The sequence below is a fragment of the Artemia sp. Qi Xiang Cuo genome, chromosome 12 (genome assembly GCF_049724085.1).
Source record: "Artemia sp. Qi Xiang Cuo chromosome 12, ASM4972408v1, whole genome shotgun sequence".
Classification (NCBI taxonomy): Eukaryota; Metazoa; Arthropoda; class Branchiopoda; order Anostraca; family Artemiidae; genus Artemia; species Artemia sp. Qi Xiang Cuo.
The window spans coordinates 66879885-66893065 of NC_142805.1; the positions used below are offsets into that span (position 1 = coordinate 66879885).

Sequence of the window (13181 nt, forward strand, 5' to 3'; positions counted from 1 at the left end):
CATACACACTATACATGGAGAAAAGCACCAGCTTCTCAAAAGATGCAAAGATTTTGCAAAAATGCTTAAGATGGTAGGTAAAAATATATGTTATATCAAAGGTAAATTACTATACGATTTTTAACTAAAATTAATAAAATTACTTTCATCGTAATTATGATCTACTAGAGTATTTTATGCTACACAAATATTCTAAAATAACCACTGAGTTTGATATAATCCTCCAGATAAATTATTTCAAAATAATCTGCTGTCAGTTATTTCAAAATTATATCTGAACTGTCGCATAACCATCAAGTAAGGACTAAAAAAAAAAAAAAAAAAAAAAAGAAGTAAAGGGCTAATTTGATGTAAATTCTATTTGTCAGGCATATCCTCATGCATAGAAAAACTTACATAATTTACAATAGAAAAACATGGAAAATAGAAAAATACAATAGAAAAATACATAATTTACAATAGAAGAACAAGAGAAAAACATTTCTATTTACAATAGAAAAACAATAGAAATAGAAAAACATAATTTACAATAGAAAAACAATAAACTTACATAGAAAAACATGCATAAAAAACTTACATAAAAACATGCATAATAAAACTTACATAAACTTACATAAGAACTTGTCGCTTCAAAGACTAACAGGAGTAAGTACATTATCAATTGAAAACTCTAAGCAAAATGCGTAAATATTTGCTAGGGTTAAATAAAATCTAGAATATTTCTTTTGGTGATATCTTTTTAATATATATTTAGTAAATATAATACATATTTTCTTGGTTGTACTATCCGACAAAGCTGGAAAAGACAACTTTAAGAAGCCTCTTAGCTAAATTTCATCAACATTGCCACAATCCAGTTGTGCAGGGGACGACCACTATTAGCTTACCGTTCTGCAAGAAGTTCGGGCGATTCAGCTCCATTTCTCAGTGGACTTCTCCCAACATCAAAAGACGCTTCACTAACTGAGGAATCAAAATCAACTAGAACTGATTCTTGCGGTGGATCAGGAACAACGACCACTGGCGTCACGTGTCTTGCAAGCTCACTCGCCACCAAAAAATTGGGAGGTTTCTGAAAATACATAGTATTAGTGAAATACTCACAATATTTATTCTACAAACTTCCAAGAGCAACTACCCGGATTTTAACTCATTTACAGAGAGTCACTTTAGTAAAAGTAATGTCTTTAGTAAAAGTGGCGTCACGTGTCTTGCAAGCTCACTCGCCACCAAAAAATTGGGAGGTTTCTGAAAATACATAGTAATAGCGAAATACTCACAGTGTTTACTCTACAGGCTTTGAAGGGCAACTACCCGGATTTCAACTCATTTACAGTGAGTCACTTTGGTAAAAGTAACTAACTGAGTCATTAATTTAACTTTAGCAACATGATGAAGATTGTCAAATAGGCTATTGTAACTCAGAACCTATGGGTTCGGTATTGTCAATATAATCCTGTTCTTAAATAGTAATGGCAGATTGGGATTACTACTTATTGAGGTTTTAAACATATATATATATATATATATATATATATATATATATATATATATATATATATATATATATATATATATATATATATATATCAAAGAGAAATTAAATTTCACTAAATCCTCGATTTCAATATTTAAGCTGATCAGACCAATTTCATTCTTTATCATTACAAACCCCCGTCATTTCACGTTAACATTTATGTGTCTCCAAAGCCCCAATAAATTGTTAAAACGTTGCTTTACCGCAACCCCTTGGCGTAGATGTCGTTTAATTTCGTGAGATTTATACTTAATGAGTGCCGAACAAAAGAGTCTGCAAACAAAAGTCACAATTTCATTGGTTCGCCAACACTAGTGGAGCAGCAGATTTATGAAGAGCATTAAAAAAATTCTTAACATTAATTAAATTATTTTCTAAAAACACTATCAAAATTAAACGCGCAACCCTTTTTTCTAAAACCACCATATATACACTTACATACAAAAAAAAACTAAATATGTTGATGACTTGATTTATGTTTTCTTCTGTGACAAAAATAAACCCATCAATTATCAAACATTCAGAATATTTTCTATGCAGCATTCAGAAATATCTTATAAGGAAGTGTTATCATAAGCACTAAATTTCTTTATACACATCGCTTATACGACAAAGGTTATTTCTAATGTAATTAAAATTATTCAATAACTTTCCTATTCATTTTCTGGGGCTGATAAGCACTTCCAGAGTTATCAGAATTATTTCTTACGCATTGTTTTACAACAAATATTAATTAAGACTTGTTGGTTAATAACGAACTACAGGAACACAGCGAACGAAGTTAAGATCTATTTCTACGGTGTTTTCAGTTAATTTTTGTCTGTCACCTTCATGAAGCAATTGAAAAGAAAAGAAATTTTAAGCAAGTTACTTTTTTTAAAGGAAAGTGAAAAACAATAAAAATAACTTTTAGTAGAAAAATAATAATAAATTATCGGATATTTCGGCTTCATATCCGGAAGCCTTTATCAACAGAAGATCGTATATACAATCAGATATATTCATATCAGAAGATAATTGGGATATACGATGAATACACATGTACAGACACTTTGCATTATGGCTTTATTGTTTGCATGGCTTTGCTGCTTAACTGCATTGAATTTTGTTTAAATATGAGTTTTCGTTTCGCTTTTCTTTTTACTTTTTGTATAGCTTCTATTTTCTTTATTTGTGTATCGTTTAGGCTAGTTGTTTTATTTGTTTTTTAGTTGATAAAGGCTTCCGAATATGAAGCCGAAATATTCAAACTTTTTTTTTTTATTATTTTTGCATTAAAGTTAGTTTTATCATTTTCACTGTCCGATCAAAACATTTTATCCATTTTTAATATATCCATTTTTCATATACTAATATATTCTGATAATTGTAAATGGAAAGGCAGTGTGGTCTAAGGAACTGTTTACAGCTCTGAGCGAACTGTATGACTATGTACCTGATCGCGTATGAGCCAAATCATAATGATCGCCATGAACATTTCTAGATGAAACATCTTTAATTTATCCCTTTTAAAAGTTCTTTTCACATAGGGCAAAATTTAAGATCTCGTCTTCTCCTTTTTATGCTTTAGGTTGATTTCGCTGGAAATTGAAATGATTACTTTGTATTATCCGATATCTTACTTAGCTAGAAAATCTTTACGTTAAACGATCATTATTTTTAAGACAGATGGCGTTTTAAGCGTTTATTGAGTTCCTAAATAAAACCGCATTGAAGTAGACATTTTCAAACAATGACGACATTTGTTGGCCTCAAAAACTAAACGTTGAAAATTTGTATTTTCATTTTGTATTTTTAATCTATTTTATTTCCTTATTTATTTTTCCTATTTTGATAATTTTTAGGTATTTCATTTGAATTTTTTTTCTTTATAGAACGTTTTATGTGGCTTTCATCCTCAATGGTATATATATATATATATATATATATATATATATATATATATATATATATATATATATATATATATATATATATATATATATATATATAAGATATATATATATAGATATATATATATATATATATATATATATATATATATAGATATATTTATATATATATATATATATATATATATATATATATATATATATATAATAAATATATATAAATATATTTATACATAAATAATATAAATAATAATATAAATATATATTATATTTTATATTATATATAAATAATAATATATACCATTGAGGATGAAAGCTAGCTAAATATATATATATATATATATATATATATATATATATATATATATATATATATATATATATATATATATATATATATATATATATATATATATATATATATATATATATATATATATATATATATATATATATATATATATATATATATATATATATATATATATATATATATATATATATATATATATATATATATATATATATATATATATATATATATATATATATATATATATATATATATATATATATATATATATATATATATATATATATATATATATATATATATATATATATATATATATATATATATATATATATATATATATATATATATATATATATATATATATATATATATATATATATATATATATATATATATATATATTTATATATACATTATATATATATATATCTATATATATATACATATATATATATATATATATATATCATCATATCATATATATATATATATATATATATATATATATATATATATATATATATATATATATATATATATATATATATATATTTATATATATATATTTATATATATATATATATATATATATATATATATATATATATATATATATATATATATATATATATATATATATATATATATATATAGATCTATATGTTATATATAGATCTTTACAAAAAAAAGGTCCAGTTATATAATTGTTATTGATATAATTTTGAAAATGTATTTATATGACGATGAAATTACTCAAAATACCATAAAACTTTAAAAAACTCACTTGTTAATCGCTTGCTTAAGAGCTGTTGATTAATATGTTAATTCTTAGTGTTGATCTGACTTGTGAAATTTCCAACTAGTTTTTGGCCAAAATCTTGTTCTTGATTTCTTTTTCGTATGTTGGTTGTTCATGTTTTTTGTGTAAGACTGACCCTTAATTCATGCATTCGCTGGTGTCAACACGCTTTCGTATCCGTCACAATTCAAATCGACGACTTTTCAGGAGAGCAAAATTAATTCTTGCAGAAATATTGAGGCACTGAAGTACTGATATTGAAGTTCATGTTACTGCATTATTCCGCTAATATGTTATTCAGTTATAGGTTAATATTATTTTTTATGTTGTGCCCCCCTCCTCGCAAATTTAATCAGCTGCAAATACGACTATTTTTCTACATGTTTTGGTAATTTTATTCCCTCCTTCAAATACCCCCCCCCCCCCGAACAAATTCCCCCATACATACCCGATTCCATAGCAAAACGTTATTTTCATCTTGTGGCATTCAGTTCTTTCCTAAAGAGTGGAGAGTCGATCCAAAGTCAAGAGTCGATCAAACTAATTGGTGGATTAATCCCTACAAAACTCAGATGTAGAGAAAACCAGGCTGGCTTCTGAAAGGCCTATGTGAGAATATAAAGCTCAACTATTAAGGATCCTCACCATTATTCAATCAATTTTATGAACTAGAGCTTTTAAAATAAATATCCTTTTATTTAATAAAATATTAAATAAAATAATATTTAATAATATTTAATATTTAATAAAATAAATATCCTTTATGTTTTATTATGTTTATGCTTTATTATGTTTTTCTGTCTAACTTCACAAAAAGTCTGAGCGTCTGAAGTCTGAATCGGACTAAACACAGGGTGTGTCAAGAGATTAAGAGATAATGGTAAAAGCAAAAGCTATAAAAGCCTAAAACATAAGCAAACTTTTGCAACGATTAGCAACAATTTATCACAACCGGCCTTACATAGCAACGAAAGCTTACCTCGGGCAAAGTTGGAACTTGTACAAGATTTTTGAAATACTGCAAGTTGCTGGAGTTAACATAGAATTTCTTTAATTTTCCAAATTGTGAATTAAATCTCTCTCGATGTCCAGCTAATGTATCCAGGGGTAAAGCTAAAATTGAAAGCACTTTTTTAAGCAATAAAATAGTTGTAGCAATCAACTATAGAGAAATGTGCTTAAAAAAACAAAACAAAACTCCATTAGCTTTGAACCTATTATAAGGATTGCATTGGATGAATAACTAAATTCGATTATCTTGGAACAGGAATGCAAGCTGTTTTTTCGGGTGTGGGGGGGGGGAAATAATAAAACAAAAATTATTCGATAGCTTGAATAAGATCTACACAGAGATTCAGGAAAATTTGAGATTTCGGGAGAAGAATCCTGGCTTCAAGCCCCGGCACACCGTGGATTGTCAGTTTAATATACATGTACTGATATTTTTTTTCTTAAAGCCTTGGTGATTTTTTATTCATTAAAGTCAAAAATGTGAAAACATATTTTATATACTGTGTTTTCAGTAAAGCGCAAATTATGTTCTGATCTTGAGAAGGCATGGGGTTGTCAACCCCACCTATGTTAATCTTTGCTCGTTTTTGAGCTTGACTCGCTTATTTATTGTAGTTTCTGTTCGTTTTGGCTTTCATTTACTTATTGATGGTGATTCGTGGTAGTTATATGATTGGGAGATTATTTGACTTTATTTCTGCTCATTTTGGTTTAATGGAGCTCTTTACTTTTGTTTGAAAAACTTGTTTTTTGGAAAAAGTTTTTAAAATTAATCTCCAAAAAGGCTTAGAGTCTTAAGGTGCATTTGAGAAAATATTGAGGGAAGTGTCGAAAACAATCAAACCATATGATATGCAGGATTTTTTGTTAAAAGGGCGCAAGAGAAATATCAAAGGAACATCTGAGGGTATTAAGTTGAAACTTTTAAGGCGTGTTAAGGGAGATGATGAATTGATCGGAGGACAACCAGCCACCTTCGCTTGCCCTTTAAGATGCCCCCCCCCCTTAACACTGATAAAAATTTGAAAATCCTTTTTTTCTTAAAAAAAGGTAAAAGGTTTACTAATTCTGTCTCTGACAGTTCCTTGACCCCAGAGCCCCCTGGGTAAGGAAAGTAAATTATGCTATTTCTTATTTTTTTTATATACAAGATGTATCACTGGGAAATGGAAGAATGTTTGATCCTGGATGTGTCTGAGAAGACTAATAGTATTGACTATAAATTTTCGGAATGTTGAGGGATATGCTAAGCTAAATCAAAGGACATTATGTGCTTCCAAGTTATCAAAAGGCGTATTTGCAATATCTTAGAAACGTGTAAGGGCATTGACTGGAAACTTTCAGGGTCACTGCTACAGCAACTGCTACTGTGACTGCAATTGCAACTACTTGTGACTGTCAGTTCGACTGATATGACTTGTGATGAAAACAACTAGCAACTGTGACTACTTGGGACTTCGACTACTTGTGACTGCGAAAAGTTGCGACTGCGACTACTCCCGACTGTGACTTCAACTGCTTGCGACTTCAACTTCTTTTACTTGCAACTAGTTTCAAGAAAATCAAAACACAAAATTTCCAACTACTTTGAGAAATTTGGAGAGGGATACCGAAAAAAATCAAAACATAATATGCTCATGCTGACTATCAAAAGGATATATCAGTAATATCTCGGGAACGGCGTAGGTTATGAAACTGAAACTTTCAGGGCATGTTCAAGGGGATACTCGAAAGTGATCAAAGGGCAACCAGTCCCTTCTTCAGATTACCCTTTTGGATACCCCCTCCCAAATACTGATGGAAATTTTAGAAAAAAAACATTTTGTTCAAAATAGTCAAAAGTTCTAATGACTATGTCTCTGGGGATACCAAGCCCCCCCCCAACCTCCAAGCCAAATGTTGTAAATTATGTGATTCACCCATCATTTACATGCCGGATTTATCATTGCGGAAAGGGGAATGCTTGATCGTGGGTTTGTCAAAAAAAAATCTTAGGGCATTAAGGTGGAACTTCATGGAACGTTGAGGGGTACACTCATCAAAATCAAAAGCATCGTGTGAACTTAGACAAGTAAAGGGGGGAATCTGCAATATATTAGGAACGGCCAAGGGTAATAGCTTGAAAATTTCAGGGCCATTGCTACTAATGCCGCGGCTGCAAAATTCGACTGGCAGTGACTGCGACTATGACTACTTACGAATGCGAAAATTTGAAACTATGGTTGCGACTACTTCCCACTCTGACCACATCTACTTCTAATCACTTTCAGGGAATGTTGAAGGAGATGTTGATTAAAATGAAAACAAACTGTGTGCATGCTGATTGTCAAAAGGCTGCATCAGCAATATCTTAGGAATGGCTGAGGGCATTAAGTTAAAACTTTCAGGGCATCGTTAATAGTTCTTGGAAGGCCCAGGGCCTCCTTATCCTTTTTCGATATCCCCCTCAACACTGGTCAAGATTACGAAATCGCCATTTTGCTCAAAAGAGTCAAGAGATCTCATGACTATGCCTCTGGGGATGCCGTGCCCCCCAAAAACCCGGGGAAAGGATTGTAATTACGCCATTTGACCATTATTTACATACAGGATTAATTATTGGCAAAGAAGGGGAATGTTTGAGCCTAGGTGTGTATTATGCGTGAATATTTGATCCTAAGAGTATTGAGGTGAAACGTCAGGGAATGTTGAAGGGGATGTTAAACTAAATCAAAAGACAATATGTACATCCAGGTTATCAAAAGGACGTATCTGCAATATCTTAGGAGTGGATAAGGATATTAACTGGAAACTTTCAGAACTACTATTACTACTAGTACTGTGACTAGGGCAGCGACTACGACTACTTGCGAATACTTGCCACAGCAACTGCGACTACAACTGCAACTACTTGCGACTGAGGCTACTTTGTATATTAATGTTATTACTAAGGATCGGGCCTGGGCGTTATCTTAAGAAAAGCTTAAAGATATTGGTCTCAAGAAAGGCTACTGGTACTAAGTTGAGATTTTCATGAAATGCTAAGGGGGATAGCAAGCAAAATCAAAAGACACTATATGCATCCAGCTGGTCAAAATAGCATATCTTCAATACTGAAAGAACAGTTAGGAAAGGAAATCATATTGAAACATTCAGAGAATAATGAGGGGAATGCTGAACCTAAAACACTATGTGCATCCCAGTTGTTAATGGACAACAGGGTATGTCTCCAATATCTCAGGAACACTTATTAATATTAATTATATTAATATTTTTAAGCTAATTAAAATAATATTAATATTATTAAGCTGAAACTGTCAGGAAATGTCCATTGGGGTGTTAAACTTATTGAATACACCACAGGCATCCTGGTTGTCAAATATCATGCCTAAAGTATTCCAAGAATAGTTAAGGATTTTAAATTGAAACTTTCGGAGATTGTTGAGGCGAGTGTTGAACTTGAAGAAAATGAAACTGTGTGCATCCCGGTTGTCAAATGGGCGCATGTGCAATATCTCAGGACGGTTCATGGTATTTAATAAAAACTTTCAGGGGATATTTAACCAAACCAAAGATACTATGTACATCCAAGTTGGTAAAATGTATCTGGAATAGTTGCAACATCTCAGGAACAGTTAAGGGTAATAAGTAGAAACTTTCCGAGAAAAAATGAAACCAAAATGCAAACCCCCTGGAAACAGGGGGTTTTTGGTGTGTTGGTAGGGGAATGAGTTGCTGTTACAAAGGGTTGTTGGGACCAGGAGCCACCCAAGTGCAGAGTTTTTGTTTTCTCTTTCTTTCTTTTTCGTTTTTAAATTCTATTTCAATGTTTTCGGTGTTACTCCAAGGAAGCAAAAGCTTAAGGAGGGTTAAGCGTTTTGTTGTATTGTTTTTTGTTGTTGTTTTTTTTAATAAACTCCGAATATAGAAGTAAAAAAAAGAAAAAAAAAGCTAAATTAAACGATAACTTGAATATTCAAGTCAAACTTAAAACGAACAAAAGTTACAATAAACAGCAGTTTGGCTATTGTCCCTTTCTCCCTTCCCTAACCGTAAAAGTTGAAGCCTCTGAAAATACGCTTTATTGAAAATACGTTATATCAAAAACATTTTTTTTATATTTATAACACCGAAAAAAAAAAAATACAGCGAAATAAATCTTGAATTGCCGAGTTTGAAGGAAACAATAAATTATATCATAAATATATCTTTTATGTTTATAACATTAAAAAATAAAAAAAATAAAATCAAAAATAAAATCTTGAATTTATAAATTTCCAAAAATTGATATCATTATATTAAATTTATTTTCATCAGTTCTTTCGTATCATTTTGATTACTATAATGATGTATTTTTTATTTATTGCCAATATTCATGGACTTTTTTCATGGAAGGTAATGAGTCACAAAGGAGACAGCAAGAAATTGAACCATCGGAAAATGTACTGGTGAAAATACGATATTCAAAAATTTTCCACAAGACAGTAACAAGTTATCCATACTATTAACTATCAACACTGAATAACATTTCGTTTTGGAACAGCACCATTTTCAGAAAGTATGTATTTCTTCTGAAGATTCAAATTACAATCACGAAAAACTACTAATACTAATTACAATTCATTGCAGCACCACAGCATCGCCGCACCACCTGAGATTAACACAGCTACGCACACTCATCCTCTATCTTAATACGAAAAATTACATTACAGATTATTAATTTCCAGAGAGAGTGATATTAATATAACCTATTTTCTGAAAATCTAAAAATTGGTGGCTTCTGGTCGTTTTTTTATGAAGTATTATAATTATGTTTTTTTGCAACATATATTTGATGGTAGTCAATTTGAACTGTTGTAAAATACCAATGTACATTATTAAAAAAAAAACTCAAAATGTCAAATACCCATACTTTTAAAACTGGTTAAAGTATTCAGCCCTACAAACTACAGCTATTCAGTCACCCATTCATTATAGCCATATAATTGACTAAGAGCAATACTAAAAATTGGGGTTGTCATTACTAGCACAGGAGAATAATATACTAGCTGCTGTAGCATTGCTAGTAACAGAAAGTTATATGCTAAATATAACTGCTTAAACACAGGTGAGCTTAAACACAATTTTTATTTGTTAAATAGTTCCAGACATGGCTATCCAGCCCTTAATAGTTTGTTGAAAATCTAAATCTCTAGACGAAAAGTATGGTTCAATGGATGTAGATTGCGACGAACCCAAGCATACGCACGCCTAGTTGCGGTAAAAACCTGGCGCGCATGGCAGACACACATTATCTGTAGGCAGGATCGTCAAGATTTTCCAGGGGTCCTTTGGACTGACCTTAGACAGTTTCCCTCCTTGACCTCCTCACCTCTTTTGCGCAGTTTAACATTTAAGTTTTTAGATTTAGTAATATACCAAGAAAAGAAAGTGAAAATAAAAATAAGTTACCTCCATGAAGCCTGAACAGTAATTTAACAGTGTAATCATAGAGCGGTGATGAATCTTGTATACAAGGAATCATTGGTGCCAGTCTACATTGTCCTGAGTTTGTCATTGACGTTGCACGTGACATGTCTAAGGATGCAAAAACGTCCATGGCAAGTTTCAAAATATCATCCATGTAATCAAGCATTTCAACTGCAAGCTGAAAACTAAAGGAAAAGTTTGGCATTCAGGTCAGCAAAAAAGAAAATAAACAGACATTTTGTTTTTTGCTTAAATTTGTTTTAATTTTAATTTGCCCTGTTCCCTACTTTAAATTGCAGATTTCTGATTCAAAACTGCTAACCGCTTAAACTGTCTTGAACCACAGATAATCTAGCCACGACTTCTTTTTACAAGAAGTGACAATTTTCTTACATTTGCAGTAATTAGTTTGCAGCAATAATTAATAATTAATTAACATATATATATTAATAGTAACAATTAATAATAATACGTAATTAGAATTATTAAGATATCAAAGTTATTATTTAAAATATTAAGATATTAAAATATTTAGATCATTATATAAAATGTTAAAATATTATTAAAATATTAATAACAAATAATGATAGTAATATTTTGCAGTAATTTGCAGTAATTGCAGTAATTTGTCTTTTTCCAGCTGACTGGTGGCACTTTCCTAAATTTGCACATTTTTGATGTAATAATATTATCATTTACAGAGGGGAGGGGCCTTCAAGTCTATACTTATCATCGCCCATCGAGATATTAAGAATTTTTCCTATTGTTTCCAGATTCTTCCCGTATAGTTCGTCTTTTTTAGAATAGTTTTCGACAGTTTTTTGTTTTATTAACAAATGGGTAGAAAAAACACAACAGTTAAATCTATATATAATGATAAAAAAAATAAACATCACCACATTAGATTCACAAGTCCCGACGCAAATCAGCATGTTTAGGTCGAACCAAAAAAGACAAAACAATTATTAAAAATTTTCCCAGAAAAAAGCATCTTACTCCTACCCACCCCCACCCCTACAAAACAAAGGGTTTTATCCCCAATTACTCTAAAATATTGCCATGCGTGAATCATGATGAAGACCACACTGCCTTTTCATTACGCAAAACACAACCAGTTTGTGGGGAGTTTTCTGGAGACAGTCATCGAAACACAACATAAGCAAATATTTCGGCTACAGCCTTCTTCAGCGAAATATAATGCAAATACTAAAACAAGGAAAAGAAACAAGTTTAGTGTGAGCTAGAATCCTATTGTTTTCTATTTTTGAGTATGTTTACTATGTTAAAATTAAATATTTTATTTAATTTCTGATCATTTTACAAATTATGTCGGAAATTCCTCCTCCGTGGAAAGTTTTTACCAGAAATCACTCTCTCCAATGAAAATTTCTCCTTCGAACCCCCCCCCCCCTTCGGAAGAATACCCCAGACAATTCCCTCCCCGCTGAAAATTTCTCCAGTACATCTCCGCATATAAAATTAAGTCGCCACAGAGAGTTTTTATGTGAGATAGAATCCAATTGGCTTCTATATCTTAAAAGTTTTAAATTGGCTTCTATGTTTATGTTTAATATTTTTTTAAATGTTTTAAATTGGCTTCCATGTTTATGTTTTTTAGTATGTTTAAATTTTTTTAATGTTTTAAATTGGCTTCTATATTTATGTTTTTAGTATGTTTAATATTTCGCTGCAGACGGTATTAGTATATCACCGAAGTATTCGTTTAGGTTACATTTTGGTCACTCTCTTCATAAAACTCATCATTAACTTCTTATATTTTTTAGAACCATGTCTACGCGCCTTTATACGCGCCTTTATAGTATGAGGAAAAAATTAATTGAATAACATATGCATGTTCCAGGTCCGGCAAAAAGGTAAATAATACATAATAAAAATTAACTTTTCACTCCAGATGAGAGCAAATTGAGCGATTAAAAATTAACTTTTTAATCGTTAACTTTTAATTTAAAAACTTTTTTAACTTTAACTTTAAAACCCAACTCTATCGAGTTTTCTCCCTGTCAGGAATTTAATATGTTGTTTAAATATGGTATTAATAATAAAACCTTGAACCTAACTTTTTACAAAATTTCTGTAAATACGGTTTAGTTTATCAACTTCAGGGGCATCAGTAGTGCCACTGTGGCAACTTCAGTGGCAAAATTGGGAAAATGAACC

General features: G+C 30.5%; 1 protein-coding gene across 1 annotated transcript in view; it reads right to left on the reverse strand.

Moving 5' to 3' along the window:
* Positions 1 to 730: 730 nt before the first annotated feature.
* Positions 731 to 13181, reverse strand: part of LOC148946422 (huntingtin-interacting protein 1-like) — a 13112-nt gene continuing 661 nt past the window's right edge. The window contains exons 2-4 of the mRNA XM_089097692.1: positions 10986 to 11188; positions 5524 to 5657; positions 731 to 1072 (exon numbers count right to left, since the gene is read on the reverse strand). Coding sequence (XP_088953818.1) covers positions 884 to 1072; positions 5524 to 5657; positions 10986 to 11188 — 526 coding nt within the window. The 3' untranslated portion in view covers positions 731 to 883. The remainder of the gene's footprint in view (positions 1073 to 5523; positions 5658 to 10985; positions 11189 to 13181) is intronic.